Here is a 26947-nt window from a genome sequence, read left to right as displayed (position 1 = left end):
CCTAGAATCCAGTAGTCTCTTGCACACAAGGGATGCTCAAAGCTCTATGGAATAAATGAACGGACAAGCAAAAATATGCATGAATTAAGAGTATCAGAGGTTCAGTATGATGCTTCCAGAGTTTGGCTAGACACCTGTTAGCCAGGATGCAAATTTAGTTTTGTGAATCATCTTTAAACGTCAAGTAGAAATGCATAAGGCCATGCTCCAACTTAGACCATAATTTCATTTACAAGGAACAAAGAAAACATTACTGGATCCTCTTTCTGGCAACACAAAGTGAAAGTTTAACAGTGGGGGAGAAAAGCATTTCGCATCACTTTCTCACAGCAACTCCTAGAAACCACCATGTGTGTTCAGGTTGGTTTTATCGTTTGTCCTTACCTTTCTACAATGTGATTAAAACATAGCTCGGCTTGCAAGGGCCGCTGTAAGTTCTTGAGGCAGCATCCTTTAAGTAACTTTACTAAGCACTCGTCATCCACGGAGAAGTCATGAAAGTCTTAAAAAACAGACACACAAAGAAAATTTCTTTTAAAAATCCTAATTAAAAGGAAGAACTAACAGCTATTAGGTTTCAGAGGCATCACTTAAAAACAAGGAAAATATTTTTAGCATTTGTTATGCTTCACTAACTAAAATACAATGAAATTACTTTAAATTAAAAGAATGCTGAATTTACTATATTAGTACAAAACATTCTTCAGGCGGTCAACACTCTGAGTTTTATAACCTTTTATACAACAGGAAATCTGAACTCTAACTACGAGCTTTATTAATTCTATAAAAGGTAAAGCCACGAGGAACAGGAAGGCTGCCTCCTCCTGTTGTTTTGGCTTCTGCGTTGGCTTCAATGCAGAAGAGGATAACACTTCCATATGGAGAAGCAGATGGCCCTGTACCCATTAAAAATTCAGGAAGTAGAATACCTCTCCAGATCATTATGTTTACAACTTAACAATTCTCCCAGGTTATGTTCTTTTGGGGGGAAATCATACCATAAGATTAGACAAAAGGGTTCTGAAGTACATGAAAGGCACCTAAAATCCCCACAAACTAACTGCTTGAGGGTAATAGAAAGGATTTTCTTTCGCCGCTTTTTTCCCTTTTGAGAATGGCTCTTTGCCTTCTACAGCCCACAGCAAATACATTGTGAACAGAAGGAACCATATCACATGTGACATCTATCTGACAAAGGTAGCCATTCTGCATTTACCACTTTTGCATTTTTTTTTTTTGCAAGTAACATGCAACTAAGAAGTCATTCCAAGACAGACCGATAATTTACACATTTCAGGCTGTGACAACGGGGCGGGGGGGGGCGGTGTTTGGAGGGGGCAGGAAAGGGAACTAATGAGGCCCTCAGAGTCCCTCATATCCAAATCCTCCTGCATTTAGTACAAACCTCGGAACTCACCATCAACACATGCTGATGTTTTAGCTGGTGCCCTGCTCGTCTATGGGAGGTTAATGATGCTACTAAGCCAACTGGAAAAGGGTCACTTTACTTCTAGGTGCTGAAAACAGCGGATATTCACCTCTAACTTTCAAACTCTGAGAGGTCACTCACCAAGAAAATCACAGATACGAATACCACATTACTTTTTCTATTACTTATTTAGGACAATGTTTCTATCAAAAAAATATTCTATCCATGCTTCTAATCATGGATGTTTGTTGAAATATACACTGAAGAAGCAGTATCTCTTAGGACCAAAGCCATAGGGTCCATATTGGATGCTAGTTTTTGGTATCATTTTTGTGCATTCTATTGCGTTTCTTGTAACATTTTATTAACAGTTTGTGTTATGACAACATTCTGGTGCTCAGTGAATGATGATTTTGCTGAGGAACAGACACAACATCATGAAAGTTAAAGTATCAGTAAAATCACACTTAACTTTTATGTAGCTCTTGAGTTAGGGATATGGCAAATGGGTTCAAAAATACCACATTCCTCTAAAAACCTCAGGAAGCAAAACAATTATTTCCTCAGACTACAGACTACTATCTGCCAGATAATTATTTTCCCTTAAAATATAAATGCTTTGTCATGGTTTTCAACCTTGTGAATGAGTTCACAGATGAACCTTTCTCTGTTTTACATTCAAATAAAATTACAAGATAAAGTTGCCAAAGCACATTTTATCACAAAAGATCTGCTGAACGTAATAATAAAATGGTGGGTAGCCTGAGGAAAAAGGAAGTTTGAAGCCCAACCTACAAAAATATCTACATTGAACTTAGAAACTAGTTGAAATGCCCCTAAAAGAAAATTTTGAAAACAGATTTAGAAAGTAAAAAGCCATAAAGTCGGTAGCACTTCTCCTTTTACAGAACTCTGATTACATTTGCGACATAATTTCACCAAGCAAACTAACTGCAACAAATAGTCGAAATGGAACTGCTGTACCAACTGCTGGCTATATGCTGCATTTAGTTAGATCTCAAATGAAACAGCTATCCAGATTAATACCAAATGCTGCCTCCATGGATGCTACCACGTGCTTGTCTGTCTTCAGAGTTCTACCCATTGTATGGGTGACCAGCCTTTAATAACTATGGCCAGAGCACTGCCAGAGTAGAGGATCAGTTGTATCCTCTACCATCTTTTACTTTAGACATACTTCCCAAAGCTGGGAGAAGCAAAAACACATCCACTTTCTAATGATGGGGGTAGGGTGGAAGATGATGTAACTTCAGGCTTACAACTTCACTCCATCTTCCAATTATGGACCTTTTCCCCCCTACTCTGAAGAATAGGAGCTTAATTACTAAAAGGTTCTAACAGTTCAAGGTAGAGGGGGAAGTGGGAAAGATAATCTTCCTGCACAAAAAAACAGTCCTGGATGAGATCATAAATTTCATATGCAACATCTGGCAAAGGTGATCTTCAGAAAATAAACTAATCGTTTCACTCAGAGAGACGACTGCGGGTAAGTATAGCGTGTCTTTCTGTCTGTCTGTCTCAGCTTCCCCCGACTCTGCTTAAATATCCTCTTAAACCCATCATCTCAATTTGTCATTAGAAGAAAAAGTAATGGGTGGAGAAGAGGGATTTGCTTTTCTAAACTTCCTGTGCATTTTATTAGTACATAGTCTGATGCATGTATTTCTCCTCTAATTTCCCCCCTAACTAATGGAGAGGCAAAATAAACTGGAGTAGGGAGTAAAGAGCCATTCAAATAGAGAAAATTCTAATAGTCCTTCTCACAAATTTCAGAACCTCATGATACACCAAGGCCCCACTCCCTGGTGGTACCTATTAGTCCATGCTATCCAGAACGGACATTCAAACATCAGAATTGATTCTACTAAATCCTCACTGTTGTAGGAAAACAGAAGATACAAGCTGGCCTGTTCTTCTGGGGGGAAAGGTACCCTACAAATGTTTTCACTTAATAAAAAGAGGTTTTCCTTTGGCTCCCAGTATTCACATATCCACTTACTGACTTATTAATATTTATTTAGAGATGAGGTATCACTATGTGACCCAGGCTGTTCTCTAGCTCCTGAGTTCAAGTGGTTCTTTGCTTCAGCCTCTAGAGTAGCTGGGACTACTGCACTCAGCAATATCTGCTTATTTTAAAACATATTCTTCTATTCATTTAGTTTGCACATGTGTGGGTTTTAATCATAGATAATTCCCTTAAGGGCAGGAACAATGCTTCCTCTATCTACTATAAGTTTATATCTGTATGAAATACTAAGGGTGTTCAAATGACCTAATTAATGAAAGTAGCCAAATCATTTGAATAAAAATGAATACCAGTAAATTTGCTCAAAAGCCCAAATGGATTTTACTGCAACACATCTTGTGAAATTTCATTTTTTAAGAATTTTCAGATATTTGCACTTCATTTAAATATCAAAATGATATGCTGATTTCCACTCAAGTCAAAAGAAAATATTTTTCCTTTCTGAAATGATTTCACATTAAAAATAGCAAAGATCATCTCACATCCATTAGTATGTCTACTCTCAAAAAAAGTGTTGGTGAGGATATGGAGAAATTAGCATCCTTATGCATTGTTGGTGAGAATGTAAAATGGTACCACTGCTATGGAAAACAGTATAGTAGTTCCTCAAAAAATTGAATTAGAAATACCAATTGATCCAGCAATTCCACTTCTGGTTATATACCAAAAAGAACTGAAAGCAGAGTTTAGAAGAGATATTTGTACTTCCATGTTCATAGCAGCATTATTCACAATAGCCAAAGGGTAAAAACAACTCAAATGTTCACTGACAAATGAATGGAGAAAACAAAATGTGGTATATACATACAATAGAATATTACATAGCCTTAAAAAGGAAAGAAATTCTAACCCATACTACAACATGGTTGAACCTTGAAGACTTTATGCTAAGTGAAATAAGCTAGACACAAAAGGACAAATACTTTATGATTCCATTTACATCAGGTATCTAGAGTAGTCAAACTCATAGTAACAGAGAGCAGAATGGGAGCTGCCAGGGGCTGGCCGGGAAGGGAGGACTGAGTTGTTGTTTAATAGGTATGAAAAAGTTCTGAAGATTGTTTGCACAATGATGTGAATATAGTTGATACTATGGAACTGTACATTTACAAACGATTAAGACAGTGAATTTTATATTATGTGTATTTTACCATAATTAAATGTAAAAAATTTTTAATAAAAAGATACGATTATAAAAAAAAAAGAAAATTTATCACAACTCCATGCTAATAGAAAGTAACATACAGAAAATACGTTAGTACTGGAGATCTAGAAGAACACACAAAGAAAGTCTGAAATGTCCACAGAGCAAATGTGTAGTCTACACTTAGACATCTGCTCGTATGTATGGTTCTTCGTTAAACAGTACAAATTTTTAAGTATATAACTTTACTGTGAATGGGGGAACAAGAAGAAAGAAAAAGGGGACCTTGGTTCTTTTATAAAAGTGCCACCTTTAATATAGAAAGGTGATATTACTCACCCCTCATCAACAGATGAGCTTTGCATGTGACTGTTTCTCAATGGTGGAGTAGAATACTCCACTCACCTGGTCTCCCTGTGACCACCGGTCTGTATTTGCAAGATGGCTCATGGAGGAGAGGACAGAAGAGTGTCTGTGGCCTCAGGGAAGCACTGTTCTCTTTGTTCTATTTGATGCTGTAGCTGTCCAGCCTGAAACCTTGACCTTGCTAGTAGATAAGCCCACTGACTCAGCTTTCATTCTTTTATATTTCTTCTCCTATTGACGGACAGAAATCTAAAGCTAGAATTATTTTAAATAGGTAAAGCAGCCTAAAGGCCCCATACTGAAAGAACTGATTAAATTATGATACATTAGCTTCGTGGAGTGCTATGAAGCTTTTGAAATTTATAAAGGCTATTTACCGAAACTTTAAAAGCTTATGATACATTAAATAAAAAATACTAGACTAGTATATATCTAGGTACACTGTGCCTAGATATATATTTTTTTATATTTTATATAAAAATAAGGCTAGAATGGAATATACAGAAATTCTAAATTAATTGTGCTAGAGTAGCAAAACGAGTGACTTTTTTCTACCTATACCTAAGAATTATGTGTTTAACTTTAAAAGAATAATTGTAAAGAGAAATCTCATTAAACATTTCAGCTTGATACCACAGCTACAAGTACAAGAAAAGACCCAAATGAAATCCTCATCCCTGGAGCCATAGCCAATCATTTCATCCCCGCTCTGGGGAGTATATTGAGGATGGAGCCAGGGCTCCTGGAATGCCCATCTTTTTCCAATTAAGAAAAATGAGTTAACTGTTAAAATTTTCCCCCACTATTCCTGAATTTCTATGCCCTTCACCATGTTTATAACCACAGAAGTTTTCATTTTACTTCTGGGGTTAGAATATTCAAAAAGAAAAAAACATTACATCTTAGGATATACCTAAGTGACTTGGTACTGATAAGGAATACAATAAAGACTATCATTTATGGCATTATCAAAAGATAAAGCCTCTATTAAAAATACAGAATCAAAAAATGCCAGAGCTCCTGCTCTCCTTGATGAACATAAAAAAAGAGTCAGAGCAAGAAAACAACTTTGTGTATTATCTGGCCCCACGCTGCTCTTTTTCAAAAGAAACCAGATGTGTTCCCCAGAGTCTGACCACTGCAGAGCGGGGACTATAAACCCAGATTGCCTGATTCTCCATGTCAGCTGCTTCCAGGAAATGGAGCTTCCAGTAAACTGGAGGGAGGCCTCCAGCACAACCAAAGGCAATGAGTAAAATCATTAAATTGTGATAAGATTCCAACTTGAAAACTCTTCCCGGTATCTGCAGAAACACACTAGCTGTTAGCAATAAGGAGGCATGGAAAGGCAAACTAAAACCAGAAGGAAGGTACATTGTCCTTGTGCTGCTCTAGAACTCTAATGCTTGTCTTCCTCCATCTTTTTTTCTAACAGTTTTAACATATAGTTCACATACCATATGATTTATCCACTGAAAGTAGGCCAAATTCAGTGGTTTTTGTATAGAGTTGTGCAACCATCACCATTATCAATTTTAGAACATTTTCATCACCCCCGCCCCCATTCCTTCATCCCTAGGCAACCACTAATCTACTATCTGTCTTTATAGATCTGCCTATCCTGTATGTTTCATATAAATGGAATCATACAATATGGTCTTTTGTGGCTGGTTTCTTTCACTTAGCCCAATGTTTCCAAGGTTCATCCACGATGCAGTATGTAACTTGTCTCCCTTCATCTGGATTGCAATCCCCCAGACACCTGCAGCTCAAGCTCTTTGTCCTCACGATGCACACAGATGAACACAGGCAGACGTGCACAGGGGAACACAGGAGAACGGTAAGGGAGCACAAAGACTTCCAGGTGCTTACTTCTCATACTTACTTTCATTTTGCAAAGCTGCCTCAGCCTTTTCAACAGTTACCAACAGATTTTCAGAAAGGTCTTTTCTTTTGCTCACTATTGAAAAACCATTCCAGACATACATCATTTCCTGATGAGGAAAAATGAAAACCATTTAAAATCATGTGAGGTTATTCAATGTCCTTAATGATCACAAAACTATGTATGTATGTTTTCCCTTGGTTGCTAGAGTTCTCAAGACAGTATTTAGAGATCACTTTTCTTACTTACCTTTTGCCTTTTACATTGTGAATAAATTCAATACATATATATATTATGCTTTTACTGAAACATTGATTTATTCATTCATATAACAAGTACTCATTAAGTACCTACTGTTATTTGATTCTTCTGGAAGATAATAGAATACAGATACAGAAATAAATACTTTAAACTGCTACTATGAACAATTCTGTTTAATGTAAACTTTTGTTAAAGTAAAGGAAAATATTTTAAAATGTCTGCCAGTTGTTTACATAAAATGTTTCCAAGAATTTCACTGGAAATGAACACTGGGATATTTTACTGGGCTTAGGTTCTTTTATACCATTAAAAACATGTGACAGTCCAGTAATGCAATCCAATATGCAGAAAACTGCATTCATTTAAAGGCCATATGGCTGAATGACAGCTCTTGAAAATGTAAACTAATGATTTCTCATTGCAGATTATATTTAATGGGCTAACAGATGAGAAATTTTTTTTTGGACCAAAAGCAAATGCGCTTTTACTTGAAAATATTTTTCTAATGTTCCTGATAGTGCAGTTCATATTTTTGAAGAGTACAAAATAAGGGTAATTAGTATCTTCTTGGAAATAAATGAATTTTAAAATATGATAAAAAATATTGCCTGAAAAGCCTCTTACCAGGGAAGTAGTAGAAATGAAGAAGACATTCAGGTAGAGTGGCAGCAAAGTTATCTTTACTTTATGGCACTGAAAACTATGATCATGACACTCTACCTTCCATTTGACATATAACAACTTCTTATTACTCAAAGAGCAAGAGCTAGATTCAATAACTAACAGAATATTTTTTAATTATGCTGATGATCTTTAAAAAAATTTTATTGATGGAATATTTACACCAGAAGGAGGCAAGCTCATGTCTGAGATTTTATGAAAAAGAGGCTTTTGGTAAAATTTTTAGGTACCAAAAAAAAGAAATCCTAGGTACTGCTAATTCAAGCCAATTTCCTGCACAGTCTGTATCCCTAGACCTGGAGAAAGAAGTGCAGTGAGTTAATCTTCCTTAAGATTCTTAATAGGCAAAGAAGGATACACTTATGTATACACTGGTATCTAAGTGCTAGGGCAGAGGAAGAACAATGATGGTCTAGAAAATTTTCAGGAAAGTTCTGTGAGAAAGAAGTTTTCCCAGTGCAAATCACTTGATAAAAATGAATCTGGCATGGAGCTAAAGCTGTGGTTGATACAGCAGGAGCAGGCTCTCAGGTGAGCTGGAAGAGTGGGATGTTGGTTATTTCTGTGATTTACAGAGTATTCTTGTTTCTATCTGTGCTCAGGCATAATTACAGAATGGTCATATTTTCGTCTCGCTCCATCACAGTCACAGAATGGAACTTGGCTGACGTCAGCGTTCTCTGAGGTTGTCTATGATCAGCAGGAAACACATGGGCCTAGGTGCTAGTTGCAGGTTAGCTCTTAACTGACACCTATCGGGGCTGCAATCTTCTTTTTCATAGAACGTTTAAAGAGCTCTGGTAAGTCAATAATAAACAACCCAATGAAAACTTAGAAAGAATATGAACAATTTACAATAGAAGAAATAAGACTGAATAAACACGTGAAAAGATGTTGCATCACAGCAACAGGGAAATGCAAACTGAAATGGTAAAACATTGTTGGTACTAAGTTAAATAGGGACAACTTTTTGGGAGCGAAATTTGGCAATATTTACCAAAATATTAAATGCATACATACCCTTCAACAAGGAATTCCAGTTCTAGAAATCTTTCCCAGAGAATTATATGCACATATACAAAAAACCCTAAATAACTGTAAAGGGGAATAACTACATAAACTCTGGAATTAAAAAAAAAAAAAAAAAAAGATTCAGGAAAGCCCAAAGGAGGACTACAAGCGTCACTTGCATCAAGTAACTTTCCTGTGCTGACTACCTATGCATAAACTAAAGCCCTGGAAGAGTCATAGTAATTTGATATGTTCAGTATTTTTTGAAGAAGACTTCATTAAGAAAATTTAAGTTGGAACTGCACTTTTCACAGAAGCCTCACCTAAAATGGCATACCAATAAAGAATATGAGTTGGACACCAGCCACCTGTGGCTCTTGAGCATTGGAAATATGAAATGTCCAAACTGAGATGTCCTCCAAGTGTATAAGACACACCAGATTTCAAAGAATTAATATAATATAAAAGAATGTAAAATATTTCCTAAGTTTTTATCAATTACATGCTGAAATGATAAAATTTTGCATATACTGAGTAAAACAAAATACATTCTTAAAATTAATTTCATGTTTCCTTTTACTTTTTTAATGTGGCTATTAGAAAGTTAGAAAAGGTAAAATTATATATGTGGCTTGCATTGTAATTCAACCCGACTTCAATGAAGTCAACTTTACCACTCTTGGTCTATAAAATGGGGCCAAAAAAACTATACTCAGAGTTATTATAAAAATTAAATGATACGCTTTTAACAGCTTTATCATAATGCCTAGAACATACCAACTAGTCAGAAAACATTAGCTACAATTCTTACTTATTATTTATAAATGTTTCCCTTACGACGACGCTCATGATGGTTTTTAATTAGGCTGAACTTCACAACCAAAGATAGATAAGCTCCCCGCAGCGGTGAATAGATAACTCATTTCTAGCACATGAACAGTAAGTAAGATGAAAGTGGATACCAGGGCAGGCAAGACAAGCTTCACAGGCACAGGCAAGGAGGCAGAGTAGCGTCGAGCCTTCCTCACAGCAAACTTCTCGGTAGGGAGTGATTTACCAGCAATCCTCTGCTTCAAGCCGTCCACCTGTCTGCGAAGAGCCAGGCCCCAGTGAGAGGTCATGAGAACACACACATTATTTCCACCTGTGGTTGTCACGTGCACGCCACAGCGTCAGCAGCACCTGGGAGCCTGTTTGACTTGCAAGTTTCCAGGTCCTACCTGGACCTACTACTGAATTAGCAGCTCCAGGGGCGGACCCAGCAACCGGGGTTGTGATACGCCCTCCAGGGGATTCTGATGCACACTCGAGTTTGCGAACCACTGACTGACACGTATTTCTCTCTAGTCAACTTAGTTAATGTCTTACATTTATCAAATACGGTCTGGGTAATCTAGTTGTGAAATTGGTAATTTCTATAAATAAACAGGCACAAGTCCAAAGTATTTGCTTATATTGTGGATGCCCAGAGGGAGGGAAGAAGACACATGGAATATTAACTGTTCCTATTTGTAAGTATGACAGACATCTATAAAATAATATGCCTCAAAAGACAGCCATTGATTGATTTACAATTGGAAAAAATGTTTCCCAAGCATAGGTGATTTTGGAAATAATCAGCTTAGGATATGTGCCATGTTTACAAACTTCTCAAAATTCTAAGGAATTCCAATTATAAAATTCACAAGCACATAAAATCGACAGTGTACAGGAAGACTACATGTTCCTGAGAGCACTTTCATGTATATAACTTTATGAATGCATCAAACAAGTTGCTGAGAAAGGATTGAAGGAAATATCCAATCACAACACTGAAAGAAAGAATAAGAGGAAATAAGACAAAAAAAAATCCAGTATAAGGTGAGCTTGTATTAGGCTATTTCTGGGCACAATATGGGGGTATGGACTAGAATGCTCCATCATTTGATGTTCATTAACATCAGTGCAAGAGGCAGTGGAAGTGTGAGGTGGGCCGGGGGAGGGGAAGCATGCCTTAGACATGAACCCTTGTGGTCCAAAGATCTTATCGTCTGTGTGAAGAGAACAGTCATTGTTAGGACTCTCCTCTCATTATCCCAACAACAGTGCTGTCAAAGAGCAGACCTCAAGCTTTCTCCTGAAAATAAGAATGATTACGTCTTTCCCATAAATGTTTTGATATGGAGAATACTTAATCTGAAGTGGAGGAAATAGAGGGAGATTTAAAAGACTTTAACAATTCCATTAATTGTAAGAGGCGACATTTATCATACCATGGCTTCTATTCATGTTGATGCTACAGTTAGTATCCATGGTCTTATTTTTTAAGAAGAGCCTTTAAAAGGAGTTGACAAAATGTCAAATTTGTTCTGGTAAGCCAGAGGGTTCAGCTAAACTGTTATTTCTGAAATGTGGCCTACAGAATACAGTATTCCATTTAAAAGGTGTGGTCATCAAGTTCGAAGAATGCAGTGGGGCCTCTCGGTTCCCTGACTTCCTCATCTCCAATGGTGTCTCCTCCTTTCTACCTCAGGGACTCCCACGCCACACTCACACCCGCACCGTAGGCCACAACCTGCAACTTCTCTACTGCAAAGCACAAATTCAAGTCCACCACCCTTGGAACACCATTCTCTTCACTCTAACTCCCGTTCCGTTAAGACTTTCAGTCCCCTTGGCCTTCAACTGTCTCCTAGTCTAGCAGCTTCCTCCTCTCTCCCTGCCCCTTCATATTCCTGCTTGGGCTGCACTTGCCTTTACTGCTGCACTCCTGTCTGGCCCATTCCCTAAACTCTCCTGTCTACAGCCTAGTCCTGACACTTGTGTGGCACAAACCCAGCCCTGGATGAAACTCAGGGCCCATCTCCCCTGCCGTTGCACCGAGAGCAGGTTGGCATCACTATCAAGTCATCATCAACCTCCAATGGGCCCCTGCACTGCCTGACATTCCCCCTACTGTGTTTCTCTTGCCACCTCGCTGTCCCACTCTCTGCAACACAATGAATTAGTTCTCCACCCTCTTCAGTCCTCCAGCCCTCTCCCTTCTCCCTCACTCTCAGCAGATGACCCTGCCTCTTACTTCATAAAGAAAACAGACACTATGACGTGGGAACTCCTCACCTCATGCTGGGTGGTAACCCAGAAGTCTGCCCACCTCTGCACCTGTTCTTGACTCTTTCCCTTCTGATACCATGGACGACCAGGACTGGACCCTCCTCCTAGATAAAGCCAATCCTGCCACTAATGAATGGACTGTATCCCCTCTTGCCTTCTCAGGAACCTTACAATATCAGTTATCTCATTTCCTGCTTATTTGTGCAACTTATCCTTATTGGATCCTTCCCAGTAGAGTTTGGGAATGGTTCAATCTTTCCATCAAAATATTCTTTGACCTTACATCTCCCTCTAACTATCACTCTCTCTTCCCTCCCCTTCATAGTCAAAGTAATTCAGGGATGTATTTATGCTCACTCTCTCCATTTCTTTGTTTTTCATTAAGTCTTCAACCAACTCCAGTCTGGTTTCCACTTCCATTCTTTTATCTTATAAGCTCCTGCTAGGGTTACTAATGACCCCTGTAACACTAAATACATATTATGTCTTATTTTAAAATGGAATATGTGTTGAAATTACTATGGACTGAATGTTTGTGCCTTCCCAAAATTCTTAGGTTGAAATCCTAACCTTCTATGTGATGGGATTAGGAGGTAGGGCCTTTGGGAGGTTCCATGAGAGTTCATGAGAGTGGAGACCTCAAGAATGGGATTAGTGCCCTTTTAAAGACCCAAGAGAACTTGCTTTTTCTCTCCCTGCTGGCTACCATGTGAGGACACAACAAGAAGCCTGCCATCTTCAAACCAAGACGTGGGTCCTCAGCAGATATCAGATCTACAAGTTCCTTTATCTGGCCTTCCCAGACTTCAGAACCATGAGAAATAAATTTCTGTTGTTTAAGCCACACAGTCTAGTATTTTGTTATAGCAGCCTGAACTAAGATAGTCATTCTTGACATTTCTTTTCCTTTGACCTACATATATATATATCTACACACACACCTAATGGAGCACTATGTCCTGTCCATCATAACCTTTTAGTTCTTTAAATATGCAATGCTCCTTCCTGCAACAGGTCCTCTCTTGTGCTGTTCCCTTGCTCTGACACTGCATCGCCACCACTCCCCGCTGCCACGGCAGCTCCACTCCACCGTCAGCCTCCACCTGGGCCGGCATTCCCTATGTGCTCCTACACATGGATTCTAAGGGAAAAAATTAGCCATGTGTTGTAATTTTGCATTTATTTGTGTGATTATTTCATTGATGTCTGATTCCACTACAAGATTACAAACTCCACAAAGACAGGGGTCACACACCTGCTTATTCAGCATGTAACACAGTACCCTTCACAGAGTAGGTGCTCAACAAAAAGGTGATGGATGGATGGATGGATGGATGGATGGGTAGATAAAATAGAGTTAAACAGATTACTTCACAGCAGAGTTTTTACAAATCTTTAACAATACTAATAAGCACTATGGATATGTTATACTGTGTTTAAGTTTCCACAGAATACCTTTGATTCACAGCAATAGTTAACATCTTTTGTAACAACACCAATTTAGAAAACTGTCTTCAAAATGCAGTAGCAAAGTCCCAACAATAAAATTCTACTCCTAAAATACAACAATGTCTTCTCTAGATTCCTAATCATACCAGCATATCTGCAAAATCCTACTAAAAGAATGACATTCTGACTCTTGGCTAACGGTACTCTTTTAAGGGTTCCCACATCACATGAGTAGAAAAGTTACAGAAGTATGAAAGTGAAGCATGGGAGAGCATTCAGGAAAAAAAGAAGGAAGATGTAATTATGTGCTCCTTTATACAGCCAGGGTCTTTGTTATAGAAATAGTATCTTGCTTACCTGAATAACATTACCACATTCTCATTAGTTGCTAATACATCCTCCTCTGGAAGCATACTCAAAATTGCAGCTTTCAAGAACACATATGTTGCCTTAAGAAAATGAAGAAAAAGATCTTGTTATAGAACATCCCTAGGTACCTTGCAAATCAGGAATGACCTACAAATCTTCCAGACAGAATGTTAAGAAGCATCAAAGAAATCAAAGGAAATAAAGTTTTATATTGCCTGTTCAAAATAAGACCAATACTTTTCAATTAATTTAGACCATTTTCCTATTACCCAACTACAGCATTCATGGGCAAGAAAGTAGACAGAATGAACAAGAGATCATTATCTCATTCTTCCCAACTTTTCACAAGTGGAATAGAATTAATTTTTATTATCATGAAAATCTAGGTCATCAGGGCATTGAGAAGTCTACACAAAATTATCAAGACTATTGAAATTTAATCACTTTAAATATAAATGCAATTCATCTTTAGAGGTAAAACTTTTTTCTTGAAAAGAACCCTTTGGACAGCTTTCAAAGCAGATACTGCTGAGGACAGAGCCTGTAAATAGTAGGTACTTAATGCACATTTCCTCCTTTTGTGGATCTCCAAATTGCAAAAACAGTGTTGATGTCACACTATTGAACAAACAGTCCTAAATGAAAATCATCCTGGCCACTTATTAGCAAACAAATGACATTAATCAAAGCACTGCATTTTACCTTGGACCATTTACTCTCTTTGCAAAGCAGATCTGAATAGTAATACGCCTGCATCCAGTTTTGTTGGTATACATAAATCCACATTAGCTCCCAGTAACAGAGATGGTGAAACTGTTTCCATTCTTCTTGAACTGAAATGCATTTTCGAAATATCTCTTGTGCCTATAAGTCAATTGCATAAAGCTGATCATCCAGATATTAGACAAGGAGATAATAACCTAATGGAAAAATACATAAAACACTTTGTACAAAAAGAACAAAATTACCGCTTATTAAACCACTCAATACGACGATATGTTCCTTTCCTTACATACAATGATACAGTTAAGTTCTGCCTCTTTATTTAACTTTGTGAGGGGCCTTGGAACTTTATAATGTGGGAGTGGGGAAGTTCCATTCCAGGCAAGATACAAAATATAAACATCCTTTAAGAAAAGACTGACAATGATAAAGTTAGGACACCCACAGGGTAACACACATCTTAAACAAAGATACAGGCAACGGACAGACTGGGAGAAGATACCAATATCTATATAAGTGGCAAAAGATTAACCCCTTAGCATATGACAATTCTATAAAATCCTTTAAGAAAAAGACAATCAATGGGAAAATTAGCAAACATATAAATAGGCAAATAAGAAAAATATACAAATAAATGACAAATATACATGTGAAGAAACTTAAAAATGGGCAATATAAATTTAAAAATTAGATTCTCATTTTTAGCCATCAGGTTGGCAAAAATTAAAAGAAGGATAATGTCCAGAGTTGGCAAAGAACATTGGAAACAAGCATTATCATAACTTTATGGTAATTTGGGTTGGAACAACCTTAAGTAAGGAGGGCAAGTTGGCTGGATTTATCACAATGCAAACATCTTTTGGCCCAGAAATTCTAATACTCAGAATCTGTCTTCAATAAATATACCTGTGCACAGAAATACACATACAATGACGTTTACAGTGGCACTGTTTATAGTGGCCAAATGTCTATGAACAGTGGACCACTCTAGTGAGTACAGTATGTCCATCCCATGAAATGAAACCCAGACATCAAAAGAATGAGGGAGATTTAAATATACTGACCTGGAAAAAGATCCAAGATGTATTGTAAATAGAAAAAAACAAATTACAGAAAAATACACGTTTGAGCCCATTTATGTGGAAGAAAACTGTTAGTGTATTTATATGAATGGCACCTCATTTTTCTACTTCTGACCCCAGTGTTTCCTTCTTTGAGGGAATTGGTAATTTCCTTTGATGAGGAGCCGCACGTAGCAGAGTGGAGCTGTATCTTACACAGGGGCTGGACTCCAAAGTCAATGTGTAATGCAGAAACTGATAATACTCAAAAGTTTTTTGAAAATCCCTTAGATTGCCCACCTGATTTGCCCTGAATTGCCTCATGCACTTTATGTGTCAATGCAGACTATATTCAGTAATCTATGGTATATAATAGAATGTATATACAAATTAAAATTTTGGCTTTTTAATTACATTATTTTTTTCCCTTTACTTTTGTCTAGTCCTTATAGCTAAATTTACTTTGGTTGAATGAGTGTGTGGCACAACTCCACCATACAGACAACTCCCCCGAATCACTACTGCCAAATAGATTACCTCTTCAATATTCCCTTTTAGCAGCTCTATTCGGGCATGATAAAACAGCATGAGTGAGCCCTGTGGAAAAAGGAAGAAAACACACTGTTCAACAATCAACGCTGGCTGATTAATGCTGGTTGAAATATGCACTTGAAATACTAAGCATACATTTGGAAACTGTTGCAGGAAGGGTGCAAGGAGGCTCTCTGCTTCCCCAACATTCACTTCTCCTGTCCCTAGAAATTTAACAGGAAAAGCTTCAGTTGTCATGAAACATGATAGATATTTATAACTAACTCTCCAAATTTCATTAACATATATATAGCAAAGGCCTATTCATAGAAATGATGAAAACTATTATTTTGACATTTTTATACCTAGGAAATAAAATAAACACAAGTCTCATCTAAAACTTTAGTTAAGATCAAAGTTCTAAGAAAGACTAATTCTTAAGAATGGAGGTGGATGTCTTAGATTTGAATTAGAATTTCTGGTTTCAATGGCAATATTGACTTATTTTAGCCAAAAATTTCATTTTCTTCAGAAAAGAAATCTAATATGAATATGATTAAATAGATCACCTTAATACACAAATTTTAGCTGAGAACACAAGAAAAATATTCAATGAAAGAAACCACCCCATTCCTTCTGCTGAATGTCACTATGACAAATGTCACTGTTTTCCTTCTTTATTCAAAAAAAAAAAAAAGGGAAACAGATATGGATTACTAGCTCTGATTTTTCTAAAGTTTTACTTATTCAGATCAAAGATAATCAACTTTCAATGAAGCACAATGTCATCAGACCTTACCGAGTATCAGGGAGATATAAGTATGAAAAGCCAGGATGGTTAAGCAGCACAGTGGAGACCTCATGCTTTTTCCTGACGCACCTTCCCGTAACTGCAGGAGGCCCAGCTCCTGTGGGAATTAAATGGATTTCAGAAGGAAAAAAACATGATTGGAAAATTATATTCAGAAACTTTAAAACGCTAGTTTATATATCCCCACCTTCCATGAAGGTAGAGGTTAGTTTTCAAGAGCTTAGAATAGTGGTAATGCCTAACTAGAAACAAACTTTACATTTTAAACTGGCACGAATCCTTTTATACATGTGATTGTAGGGAGAGAAAAAGGCAGCACTCATTACATAGAAATGCTGTATTTCGGATAGTAATATTAGTTCATTAAAACACACTGACAATCTAAGTACAAGGCACCATGGTGGGTATGAACAAATATGGTCCTATGTCTTCGAAGGTCTTTCCATCAAATAGGGAAGACAGTGCATGAACATGTGATCCCATTAGAATACAGGGAGTGCTGTAAGAAAGATAAATAAATGATTCTGAAAGTCAAGAGTACTTGAGCCTCACTGGAAGAGTATGAGGGAGAGCTTTGTGGAATAGATGACATTTATCTCAAACCTAGGAGACGGAAAGGCTCTCATGAGAACATTATTTGGGAGGCGGCTGCTTGGGGGAAACATCCAGAACAGAGAGCAGAAGCACAGAAGCAGGGAAGCACAGGGCCTGTGTGGGGAACAATCAATTGAGCAGTTTAACGGGAGTACTGGGAAGGTGAAGAGTATGGACATTAAGGCTGGAAGCACTGGCTAGAATCAGACCATGGGGTCCCTGAAGCCATGTTATAGTTTGAACTTTGAGGAGGGAATTTGGAGCCACTGAAGGAATAAGATAGAAGCTGAATGGTTAAGGAGAAGGCTGATCATGAAATACAGAGTCAGAATAGACAGAACATATCATAAAGGGATCACCATAAACACAAAAGAGTTAATGAAGAATATGGACAGTGAAACAGACAGAAAAAACTTATAGCTTGTTATACTTGTTCTCAAATCTTTCTCAAAACCTGCTCTCCTGACTGACAGAGACAGCTTTTGTGGTGAGGCAACTCTTGTAATGCCATATTGAGTGTTATGATTAATAAATATTACATATTCATTATAAAACCACAACCACACAGAAATTTCATGAATAACATGGAAAATGAATTTCCTCAGTTAGTTTTATAGCAAAACTTGTAAAAACATATGGAAATCCAAAATACTGTAACTATATTGGATCTATGCTATTTGATACATTGGAATCACAAAATATTAGACGTGGAAGTATAGCCTAATTTCTTCATTTTACATAAGGCAACTCTGGGATTGCTGAAATGTTAACAAAGTATATTTTAACACAACAGTAATTAAGATCTAATAAACTATTTTTAAAAATATAATTTTTAATCTCACAATTTAGGTAACAAAGGTAAAAAATTTTAACTTTCAACAGAAAAATCATATCTAACTACAAAAAATATGATCAAGGACAAATGGCTCTTTGTAGTCTTGTAAACAAATTTCCTATAATTATCATGCTAGTTATGCAGACAGGTAGTATTGCCTTCACACTCAATAAATAATGTTTTATCTTCCCTGCCAAAATTAAGATAAAATTAAATTTGTACCCTGTTTCCAGAAAATCCAATAAATTCTAGTAGTCTGATTATCCTTGCTGGTAAAAGGGACAGCATCTGTAAGAAAAAAAAAATACAAGTATACTTATGTGTTAGTGTATCTAACCACAGACAAATGTTAAATTCTAAACTTACAGCTTTAATGCTTCAATAATATGAAAAATTAGAAACAAGTTTAAATCACTAGCTACGTCTCAATCATCACATAATGTAGTCATTACTTACGAGTTAATTTCATTTAGCTAAAAAAATGAAACTAACAACAAAAATTTTTTTTTAAGCCTGGCCTTTCTAGGATTCTCTAAAGAATACCAGCACCTTTTATGTGCAGTGACGAGGTGGTGAGAAGGCAACACCCAGTGCTCACTTCCAGAAAGGGCTTTTTTCAGCTTCCTTTCCCAGAAAGCAAAAATCTATTGTATTCTGTGCAACATGCAGGTACCACAGGGCCGCTGCAGCACTATAGCTAGCCCTTTCCTGGGACATCCTTGAAGGACAGGGGTGATGGGAAATTCTCCCAGTGGGCAGAACCTTGGGCAGTGTGCCTGGTTATGAACTTTGCTTGGAAGGAGAAATGAGCATATGCACATACGTGTGATTATATACTGATTCACGGGCTGCGGTCAGTGGTTTGGCTAGACGGTCAGGGGCTTGGAAGGAATGTGATTAGAAAATTATTGACAAAGAGGGTTGGGGAAGAAGCACGTGGACAGATCTCTCTGAATGGGCAGAAAATGTGAATACATTTGTGCCCCTTGTGAATGCTCACCAAAGGGTGACCTCAGCAAAGGAGGATTTTAATAACCAAGTGATGACAGGATGACCTGTTCTATGGATGCCAGTCAGACTCTCTCCCCAGCCGCCTGATCACTGCCCAATAGGCTCATGAACAAAGTGGCCACAGTGACACATACACTCATGCATGTGATTCTCTTTACCACTTTATTTTCTCACTAGTTCCAGTCAAACTTTAATAACATTTCAAAATCTCTAAATAGGCCGGGCGCGGTGGCTCACGCCTGTAATCCTAGCACTCTGGGAGGCCGAGGTGGGTGGATCACTCGAGGTCAGGAGTTCGAGACCAGCCTGAGCAAGAGTGAGACCCCGTCTCTACTAAAAATAGAAAGAAATTATCTGGCCAACTAAAAATATATATACAAAAAAATTAGCCAGGCATGGTGGCTCATGCCTGTAGTCCCAGCTACTCGGGAGGCTGAGGCAGTAGGATCGCTTAAGCCCAGGAGTCTGAGGTTGCTGTGAGCTAGGCTGATGCCACGGCACTCACTCTAGCCCGGGCAACAAAGTGAGACTCTGTCTCAAAAAAAAAAAAAACAAAATCTCTAAATAATACATTGGAATTTGACAGATTTCTACTCAGACTCTTCATCTCCCCAGAAATCATAAAAAAAAAAAATATTCCTCAAAGTTTATCGCTCCCTCACCTTAGGTTCTTCTACTAAAGGTTCTAGTTTCTATATAATTTTTTCCTTACCAAATTAAAGGCCCCAGTGCCAAGCTTGACACCCCCTTCAAACTCATAGAAGAATTCCTGCTCGAGTTTGTTCTTCTGAATTTCATGCAGGATTGAAAGACATTCTCTGGATTGAAGAAAAAAAGGTATAAGCTTACCATAACTCTGAAAATAAATATTAAATCAAATTTCACACTTACACATTATAAAATAAATGTTATTAGCTGAAATACCACAGAACTTTTAAATGGATGATGTCAGGCTGAGTTTGCCATTAAGGATATGGGGTAATCATCACCAAGGAAAAAGGAACACCCATTTGTACGGTGTTTAGCAGGACCTCCTTCTGGGCTTAAAGAGAGGGTTCATCCACCAACAAGCATGACCCAGGACCCACAGCCCACAGGGCTGCGATCTCACATCTTACAGTAGACCTCCTAGAAGTGCTTTGTTCCTCAGTCGCTGTGCACACTTCAGCAACCCAACCTTCCACCTAGGAGCTGAGATGCTCCTGGCAAGAAGACCTGAATTTCGGTGTGAATGCCATGGTCTCAAACAGATTAAATAAATTAGAGCTTGGGACAAAAAAAGACAAAGAAGAAAGGAAAGGCCATCACAACTGCCCCATGTGACCTCTGGTTTCTTCCTGCTCCATCCATGCAAATCTTTCCAATTGCTCACTGTAATTTCTTTTCTATGCATTTCTCTTTCCCATTCACATCAACTTCAAATGGTTAAGAAACATAAAACAATGACAAAGATATAAAATTATTAATAACTGAGAATTGATTATCAAACTGACAAATACATATTGTAAAGGTAATAAGGAATAACGAGACACCATGTATCACCTGGTGTGATGCAAATATGAAGCCGGCAACTTCACTTAGAATATACTCTAACCAAATACTTTTAACTCGAATTTAGCAAGCCTATAGACCTAACTTCCATTTTAAAAAAAGGTTAAGACAAACCAATTTAGATGCCCAACAACCTATGAGCATCCCACGCTGTCATTTATAACCCATTTCCATTTGTACTTACTATGGTGTATTTTGCCATGATAAAACATGAATGTTTATTTGGTCAAGTCAATCAATCTCTGACTTTATGTCATGGTTAAAAAGGCCTTTGAAATTGATATCATGTACCCACTGATATCACTTCTATGGGATCCTTGCCATAGATTCATAATCTGAATTGAATCATAAAGAAACACTATATAATCTACCTTGAGAGATGTTCCACAAAGGAACTGGCCAGTATTCATTTGAAATGTCAACATCATGAAAGACAAAGAAACACTGAGGAACTCTTCCAGATTAAAAGAGACTAAGGAGACACAACAACTAAATACAACATCCAGGATGCTGGTTTGGATGCTGGACCAGAAAAGGGGCACTAATGAGACAAGTGGAAAAATTGGAGTAAGGGCCATAATGTAGTTATTTTTTTTTTTATTTCAGCTCTTCATGGGGGTGATAATGTAGTTATTAATATTGTATCAATGTTAGTTTCCTGATTTTATAATTCTACTGTGGTTCTGCAAAATGCAGGCATTTGCAAATCAGAGTGAAGGATGCACAGAAATTCCTTGTAATGACTCTGAAATTATTTCAAAGGAGATAAAATAAAAAATAAAAGGTTTAAAGACTTTTATATTTTAGAATTATAAAAATACTTTCCTATGTTTCCTGCTAGAATTTTTGAAAAGTATTTTAATATTAAATTTATATGGACTTAATTTTTGTTTTAATGGTCTTTTTTCCCCCCAAATGAACAATTTTCCCAAAAACATTTATTAAAGTACCTATCTTTCCCTAATGTTTTGAAAGGGACCTATGAATATAGATATAGTAGTTTAATATATTTCAAATTCCCAGAAATGTTTGCGTGCATACGCACATGTTTGTAAGCACATGTGAGCACACACACGTGCTATTTCAAAACCTGTGGTCCAGTTTACTAATATATACAGGCATACCTTGTTTTATTGAACTTTGCTTTATTGCATTTTTCAGATATTGTATTTTTTACAAATTAAAGGTTTGTGGCAGCCTGCATCAAGAAAGTCTATCTGTACCATGTTTCCAAGAGTATGTGCTCATTTCATGTCTCTGTGTCACATTCTGGTAATTCTCACAAAATTTCAAACTTTTTCATCATTATCTTATCTGTTATGGTGATCTCTGTGTGATCAGTGATCCTTGATGTCACTATTGTTAACTGTTTTGGGGTACCACAAACTGTACCAATGTAAGATGGTGAAATTAATTGATAAATGTTGTATGTGTTCAGACTACTCCACTGACCAGCTATTCCCCCCCCTCCTCTCTATCCTGGAGGCATCAATATTGAAATTGGGCCAATTAATAACCCTATAACAGGCTCTAAGTGCTCAAATGAAGAGTGGCACACCTTTCACTCTAAATCAAAAGCTAGAAATGATCAAGCTTAGTGAGGAAGGCATGTCAAAAGCAAAGACAGCCCAAAAGCTAGTCCTCTTGTGCCAAACAGTCAAGTTGGGATGAAAAAGAAAAGTTCTTAAAGAAAATTAAAAATGCTACTGCAGTGAACACAGGAAGGATAAGAAAATGAAACAGCCTTATTGCTGATATGGAGAAAGTTTAAGTGGTCTCTACAAAAGATCAAATGAGTCACGACATTCCCTGAAACCTAAGCCTGATTCAGAGCAAGGCCCTAACTCTCTTCAATTCTATGAAGGCTGAAAGAGGTGAGGAAGCTGCAGAAGAAAAGTTAGAAACTAGCAGAGGTTGGTTTCTGAGGTTTCAGGTTAAAAGCCATCTCCATAACATAAAACTGCAAAGTGAAGCTACAAGCACTTCTGGAGAAGCTGCAGCAAGTTATCCAGAAGACCTAGCTAAGATAATTGATGAGGTGGTTAACTAAACAACAGATTTTCAGTGCAGATGAAACAGCCTTCTATTGGAAGAAGATGCCATCTAGAATGTTCATAGCTAGAAAGAAATCAACGTCTGGCTTCAAAGTACACGCTGACTCTTTTGTTAGGGGCTAATGCAGCTGGTGACTTTAAGTTGAAGGCAATGCTCATTTACCATTCTGAAAATCCTAGGGCCCTTAAGAATTATGCTAAATCTACTGTGTCAGTGTCTATAAATGGAACAGCAAAGCCTGGATGAACGCACAGCTCTTCATAGCATTGTTTACATAATTTGAAGCCCAGTGTTACGACCTACTGCTCAGAAAAAGAGATTCCATTGAAAATATTACTGCTCATTGGTGATATACCTGGTCGCCTGAGAGCTCTGATGAAGCTATAGAAGGAGATGAATGTTGTTTTCATGCCTGCTAACACAACATCCATTCTGCAGCCCATGGATCAAGGAATAATTTTGACTTTCAAGTCTTATTATTTAAGAAATGTGTTTTGTAAGGCTATAGCTGTCATAGATAGTGATTTCTCTGTTAGATCTACGTAAAGAGAATTGAAAACCTTTTGGAAAAGATTTACCATTCTAGATGTCATTGAGAACATTTGTGATTCATGGAAGGAGGTAAAATTAGCAACATTAACAGAAGTTTGGAAGAAGTTGATTCCAACCCTCATGGATGACTTTGAGAGGATGACTTCAGTGGAGGAAATCACTGCAGATGTGGTGAAAATAGCAAGAGACCTAGAATTAGAAGTGGAGCCAGAAGATGTGACTGAATTGCTGCAATCTCATGATACAGTTTGAACGGACAAGAAGTTGCTTCTTAGGGATGAAGCAAAAAAGTAGTTTCTTGAAATGGAAAACTACTACTGGTGAAGGTGCTGTGAACACTGTTGAAAATGACAACAAAGGATTCAGAATAATACATAAACTTAGTTGATAAAGCAACAGCAGGGTTTGAAAGGATTGACTCCAATTTTGAAAAAAATTCTACTGTGGGTAAAATGCTATCAAACAGCATAGCACACTACAGGGAATTCTTTCACGAAAGGAAGAGTCAATCAATTCAGCAAACTTCTTTTTTGTCTTATTCTAATAAATTGGCTGGGCACGGTGGCTCATGCCTATCATCCCAGCACTTTGGGAGGCCAAGGCAGGAGGATGGCTTGATGTGAGGAGTTCCAGATCAGCCTGGGCAACACAGGGAGACCCCATCTCTACAAAAAATTTAAAAACTAGCTGGGGGTGGTGACACATGCATGTAGTCCCAGCTATCTGGGAGGCTGTGGCAGGAGGATCACTAGAGACCAGGAGTTTGAGGCTGTAGTCAGCTATGATAGTGCCACTGCACCCCAGCCTGGGTGACAGAGTGAGACCCTCTCTCAATCAACTAATTTACCCCAACCTTTAGCAACCACCACCCTGATGAGTCAGCAGACATCAACATAGAGGTATGACCTTTAACCAGCAAAAAGATTATGGCTTGGTGTAGAATCAGATATTCATAAGCATTTTTTAGTAATAAAGTGTTTTTAAATTAAGGTATATACATTGTTTTCTTAGCTATAATGTCATTACACACTTAATAGACTATAGTATCGTGTAAATACAACTTTTAAATGTACCAGAAAACCAAAAAATTTGAGTGACTCACTTTATTGAGATATTTGCTTTATTGCAGTGGTCTGGAACTGAAGCCATAATATGAGGTATGCCTGTATGTCTTTGCCATTATAGGACTATTTTCATTCCTTTAGTTTTTCTAAGTTTTGAGGATTAGAACAGCAATTAACATTCAATTTAACATTCTTTTGTACCTTCTAAACATATTTCAAGAAGAAATCTAAAAATAGTATTTCAGGTGTCCAAAATCTACCAACCCCTTCCAGGATTTTGAATGGAACACAATTTTATGAAATGATTTTAGGTAAAATTACCACTTAAAACACTAAATTTTGGTTCTTCTTCCAGTAATGGCAGTGTAGCTTATATTAGATGAACCCTCCCACAAATAACAATTATAAACTCTGGAAAAAATATAAAATATATATTTAAAGTATATTTGCAAGTAGTAGAAAGCAAAGGAGAAAAATATATACAGAAGGAAACTGGAGAAGAATTAAACCTTTAAAGAAGGGAACAACTATTGTATGAACTTTATACTTACACAGCTATTCACCCCAAAGCATTCCCCAATCTATTCAATGTGGGGCACCTAGAACTCAAATGGAACGTCACCATCTTACTGGCTTTAAAAGCCAGAGTACAGAGGTCAAGACTGCCAGAGTGGCTGTCAGGTGATGGGAAAACGTCCAAATATGGGAGAACCACACAGGAAGGAAACACCAAAATCTGTGTTTAAACTCCACTCAAATGCTTGGTTGACTCATGAACTATGTGAACACTGGGGAGACTCCAAGGAAAAGCAGGAGCAAGATAGCAGAAAGAGTGAAACACAGATTTCAGATGCTGCTCACTACTGGAGAGTAAGAGTTTGGAGTCTAAATCTAGTCAAATTAAACGCTTCCTAGAACAAAAATCAGCACTCTTCAGAGAAAGGATAAAAGAACACAGACTCTCTATAATGTGTCAATAACTGGTGTACAATAAAAAATTATTGAATATGAGAAGAAATAGAGAAATATGACATATAGTCAAGAGAAAAAGCAATGAGTAGAAACCAACTTCAAGATGACCCAGATGTTGGTATAATATCCAATCTGAAAAAAAACTTTTTTAATGAACAGCACTTTAGTGACTTATTGAACAAAATTAGGCAGACTAACATGTATAATTGGAGTCTCAGACAGAGAGAGGAGAGTAAGAATAGGGAAGAAAAAAAAATAGTTGAACAAATAATAACCATACATTTCTCAAACCACACTTAGACACATCAAAGTCAAGCAGCTGAGACCCAAAGACACAAAATAGTCAGGCTTCAAAAAAGCCAGAAGAAATGACATTAGGGACATAAGGGAACAATTATACAAATGACAACTGATTTCTGATCATGAATAACCGAGGCCTTAATAAAGTAGAACGGCAGTTTCTCAAGGGCTGAAATAAGAAAAAACAACAACAACAAAAACCCTGTCAACTCAGAATACTCTAGTTAGCAAAAATATCCTTGAAAATGAAGGCAAAAGTAAAGATATTTTCAAAGAAATAAAACAGAGAGAATTTGTTGAAAGCTGACACACACTACAAGAAATGCTAAAGGAAGTTCTTCAGTCTGAAAGTAAACAGGAATGAATGAAGAATACCAAAAATGGTAAATATACGGGTAAAGAAAGACTATAACATATGACTATTCAAAGCAAAAGTTTGGCACTGTATTGTAGGGTTTATGATATGTAAATGTGCTATATATCATAAGAATAGTATAAAGGACAACAGGTGATAAACAAAACTATACTTTTGCAAAGTTCTTGTATTTTATGTTCAGTGCTATCATATTAACTTTACATTGACTGTGATAAGTTAAGGAGGATATTATAATCACTAGAGCAAATACTAGAAACAATTAGAGACATAGCTAAGACGACAATAAAGGATTACATTATTTTTAAAAAAAATTTTACCAAAGCAAAAGAAGATAGCATAAGGGGCAGGGAACAGATGAAGCAAAGAGAAAAACCAAAATGGTAGTCACAAGTGCAAACATATCAATTGCCCAATTATGTGCATGTATAAGAAATGCAATTAAAATATAATAACAAAGATAGGCTCAAAGTAAAAGAATATATACCATGCAAAGACTAACTATAAAAAGCATAAGTGACTATACTAATGAGACAAAATAGATTTCAATACAAAGAATATTATCAGAGTTAAATAAGGACATTTCATAATGATAAAAAGGTTGCAAGACAGAGCAATTATAAATACATGAGCCTAACAATAGAGCTCCTAAATCTATAAGGCAAATGCTGACAGAACCAAAGTGAGAAATTGATAACTGTAGATTCAAAGTTGGAGATTTTAACACTGAGGAAACGACAGAAATAGATAAAAATCAGTAAGGATATGGAAGATAT

At 37.1% G+C, this 26947-nt stretch overlaps 1 protein-coding gene across 2 annotated transcripts in view; it reads right to left on the bottom strand.

Annotated features, from left to right (window-relative positions):
* Positions 1 to 26947, bottom strand: part of TTC39B (tetratricopeptide repeat domain 39B) — a 99131-nt gene that overhangs the window by 5582 nt on the left and 66602 nt on the right. Inside the window, exons 9-18 of one of the 2 annotated variants that reach the window (XM_045562173.1) lie at positions 20017 to 20122; positions 18516 to 18581; positions 16853 to 16961; positions 16210 to 16277; positions 16060 to 16119; positions 14441 to 14602; positions 13727 to 13818; positions 9790 to 9916; positions 6875 to 6983; positions 385 to 502 (exon numbers count right to left, since the gene is read on the bottom strand). In XM_045562173.1, the coding sequence (XP_045418129.1) occupies positions 385 to 502; positions 6875 to 6983; positions 9790 to 9916; positions 13727 to 13818; positions 14441 to 14602; positions 16060 to 16119; positions 16210 to 16277; positions 16853 to 16961; positions 18516 to 18581; positions 20017 to 20122 (1017 nt within the window). Of the gene's footprint in view, positions 1 to 384; positions 503 to 4974; positions 5221 to 6874; positions 6984 to 9789; positions 9917 to 13726; positions 13819 to 14440; positions 14603 to 16059; positions 16120 to 16209; positions 16278 to 16852; positions 16962 to 18515; positions 18582 to 20016; positions 20123 to 26947 lie in introns of those variants that run through there. The other variant, XM_045562174.1, reaches the window with a different exon arrangement.

This window comes from Lemur catta, chromosome 10, assembly GCF_020740605.2.
Source record: "Lemur catta isolate mLemCat1 chromosome 10, mLemCat1.pri, whole genome shotgun sequence".
NCBI lineage: Eukaryota > Metazoa > Chordata > Mammalia > Primates > Lemuridae > Lemur > Lemur catta.
This window is presented reverse-complemented; position numbering and strand designations above follow the sequence as displayed.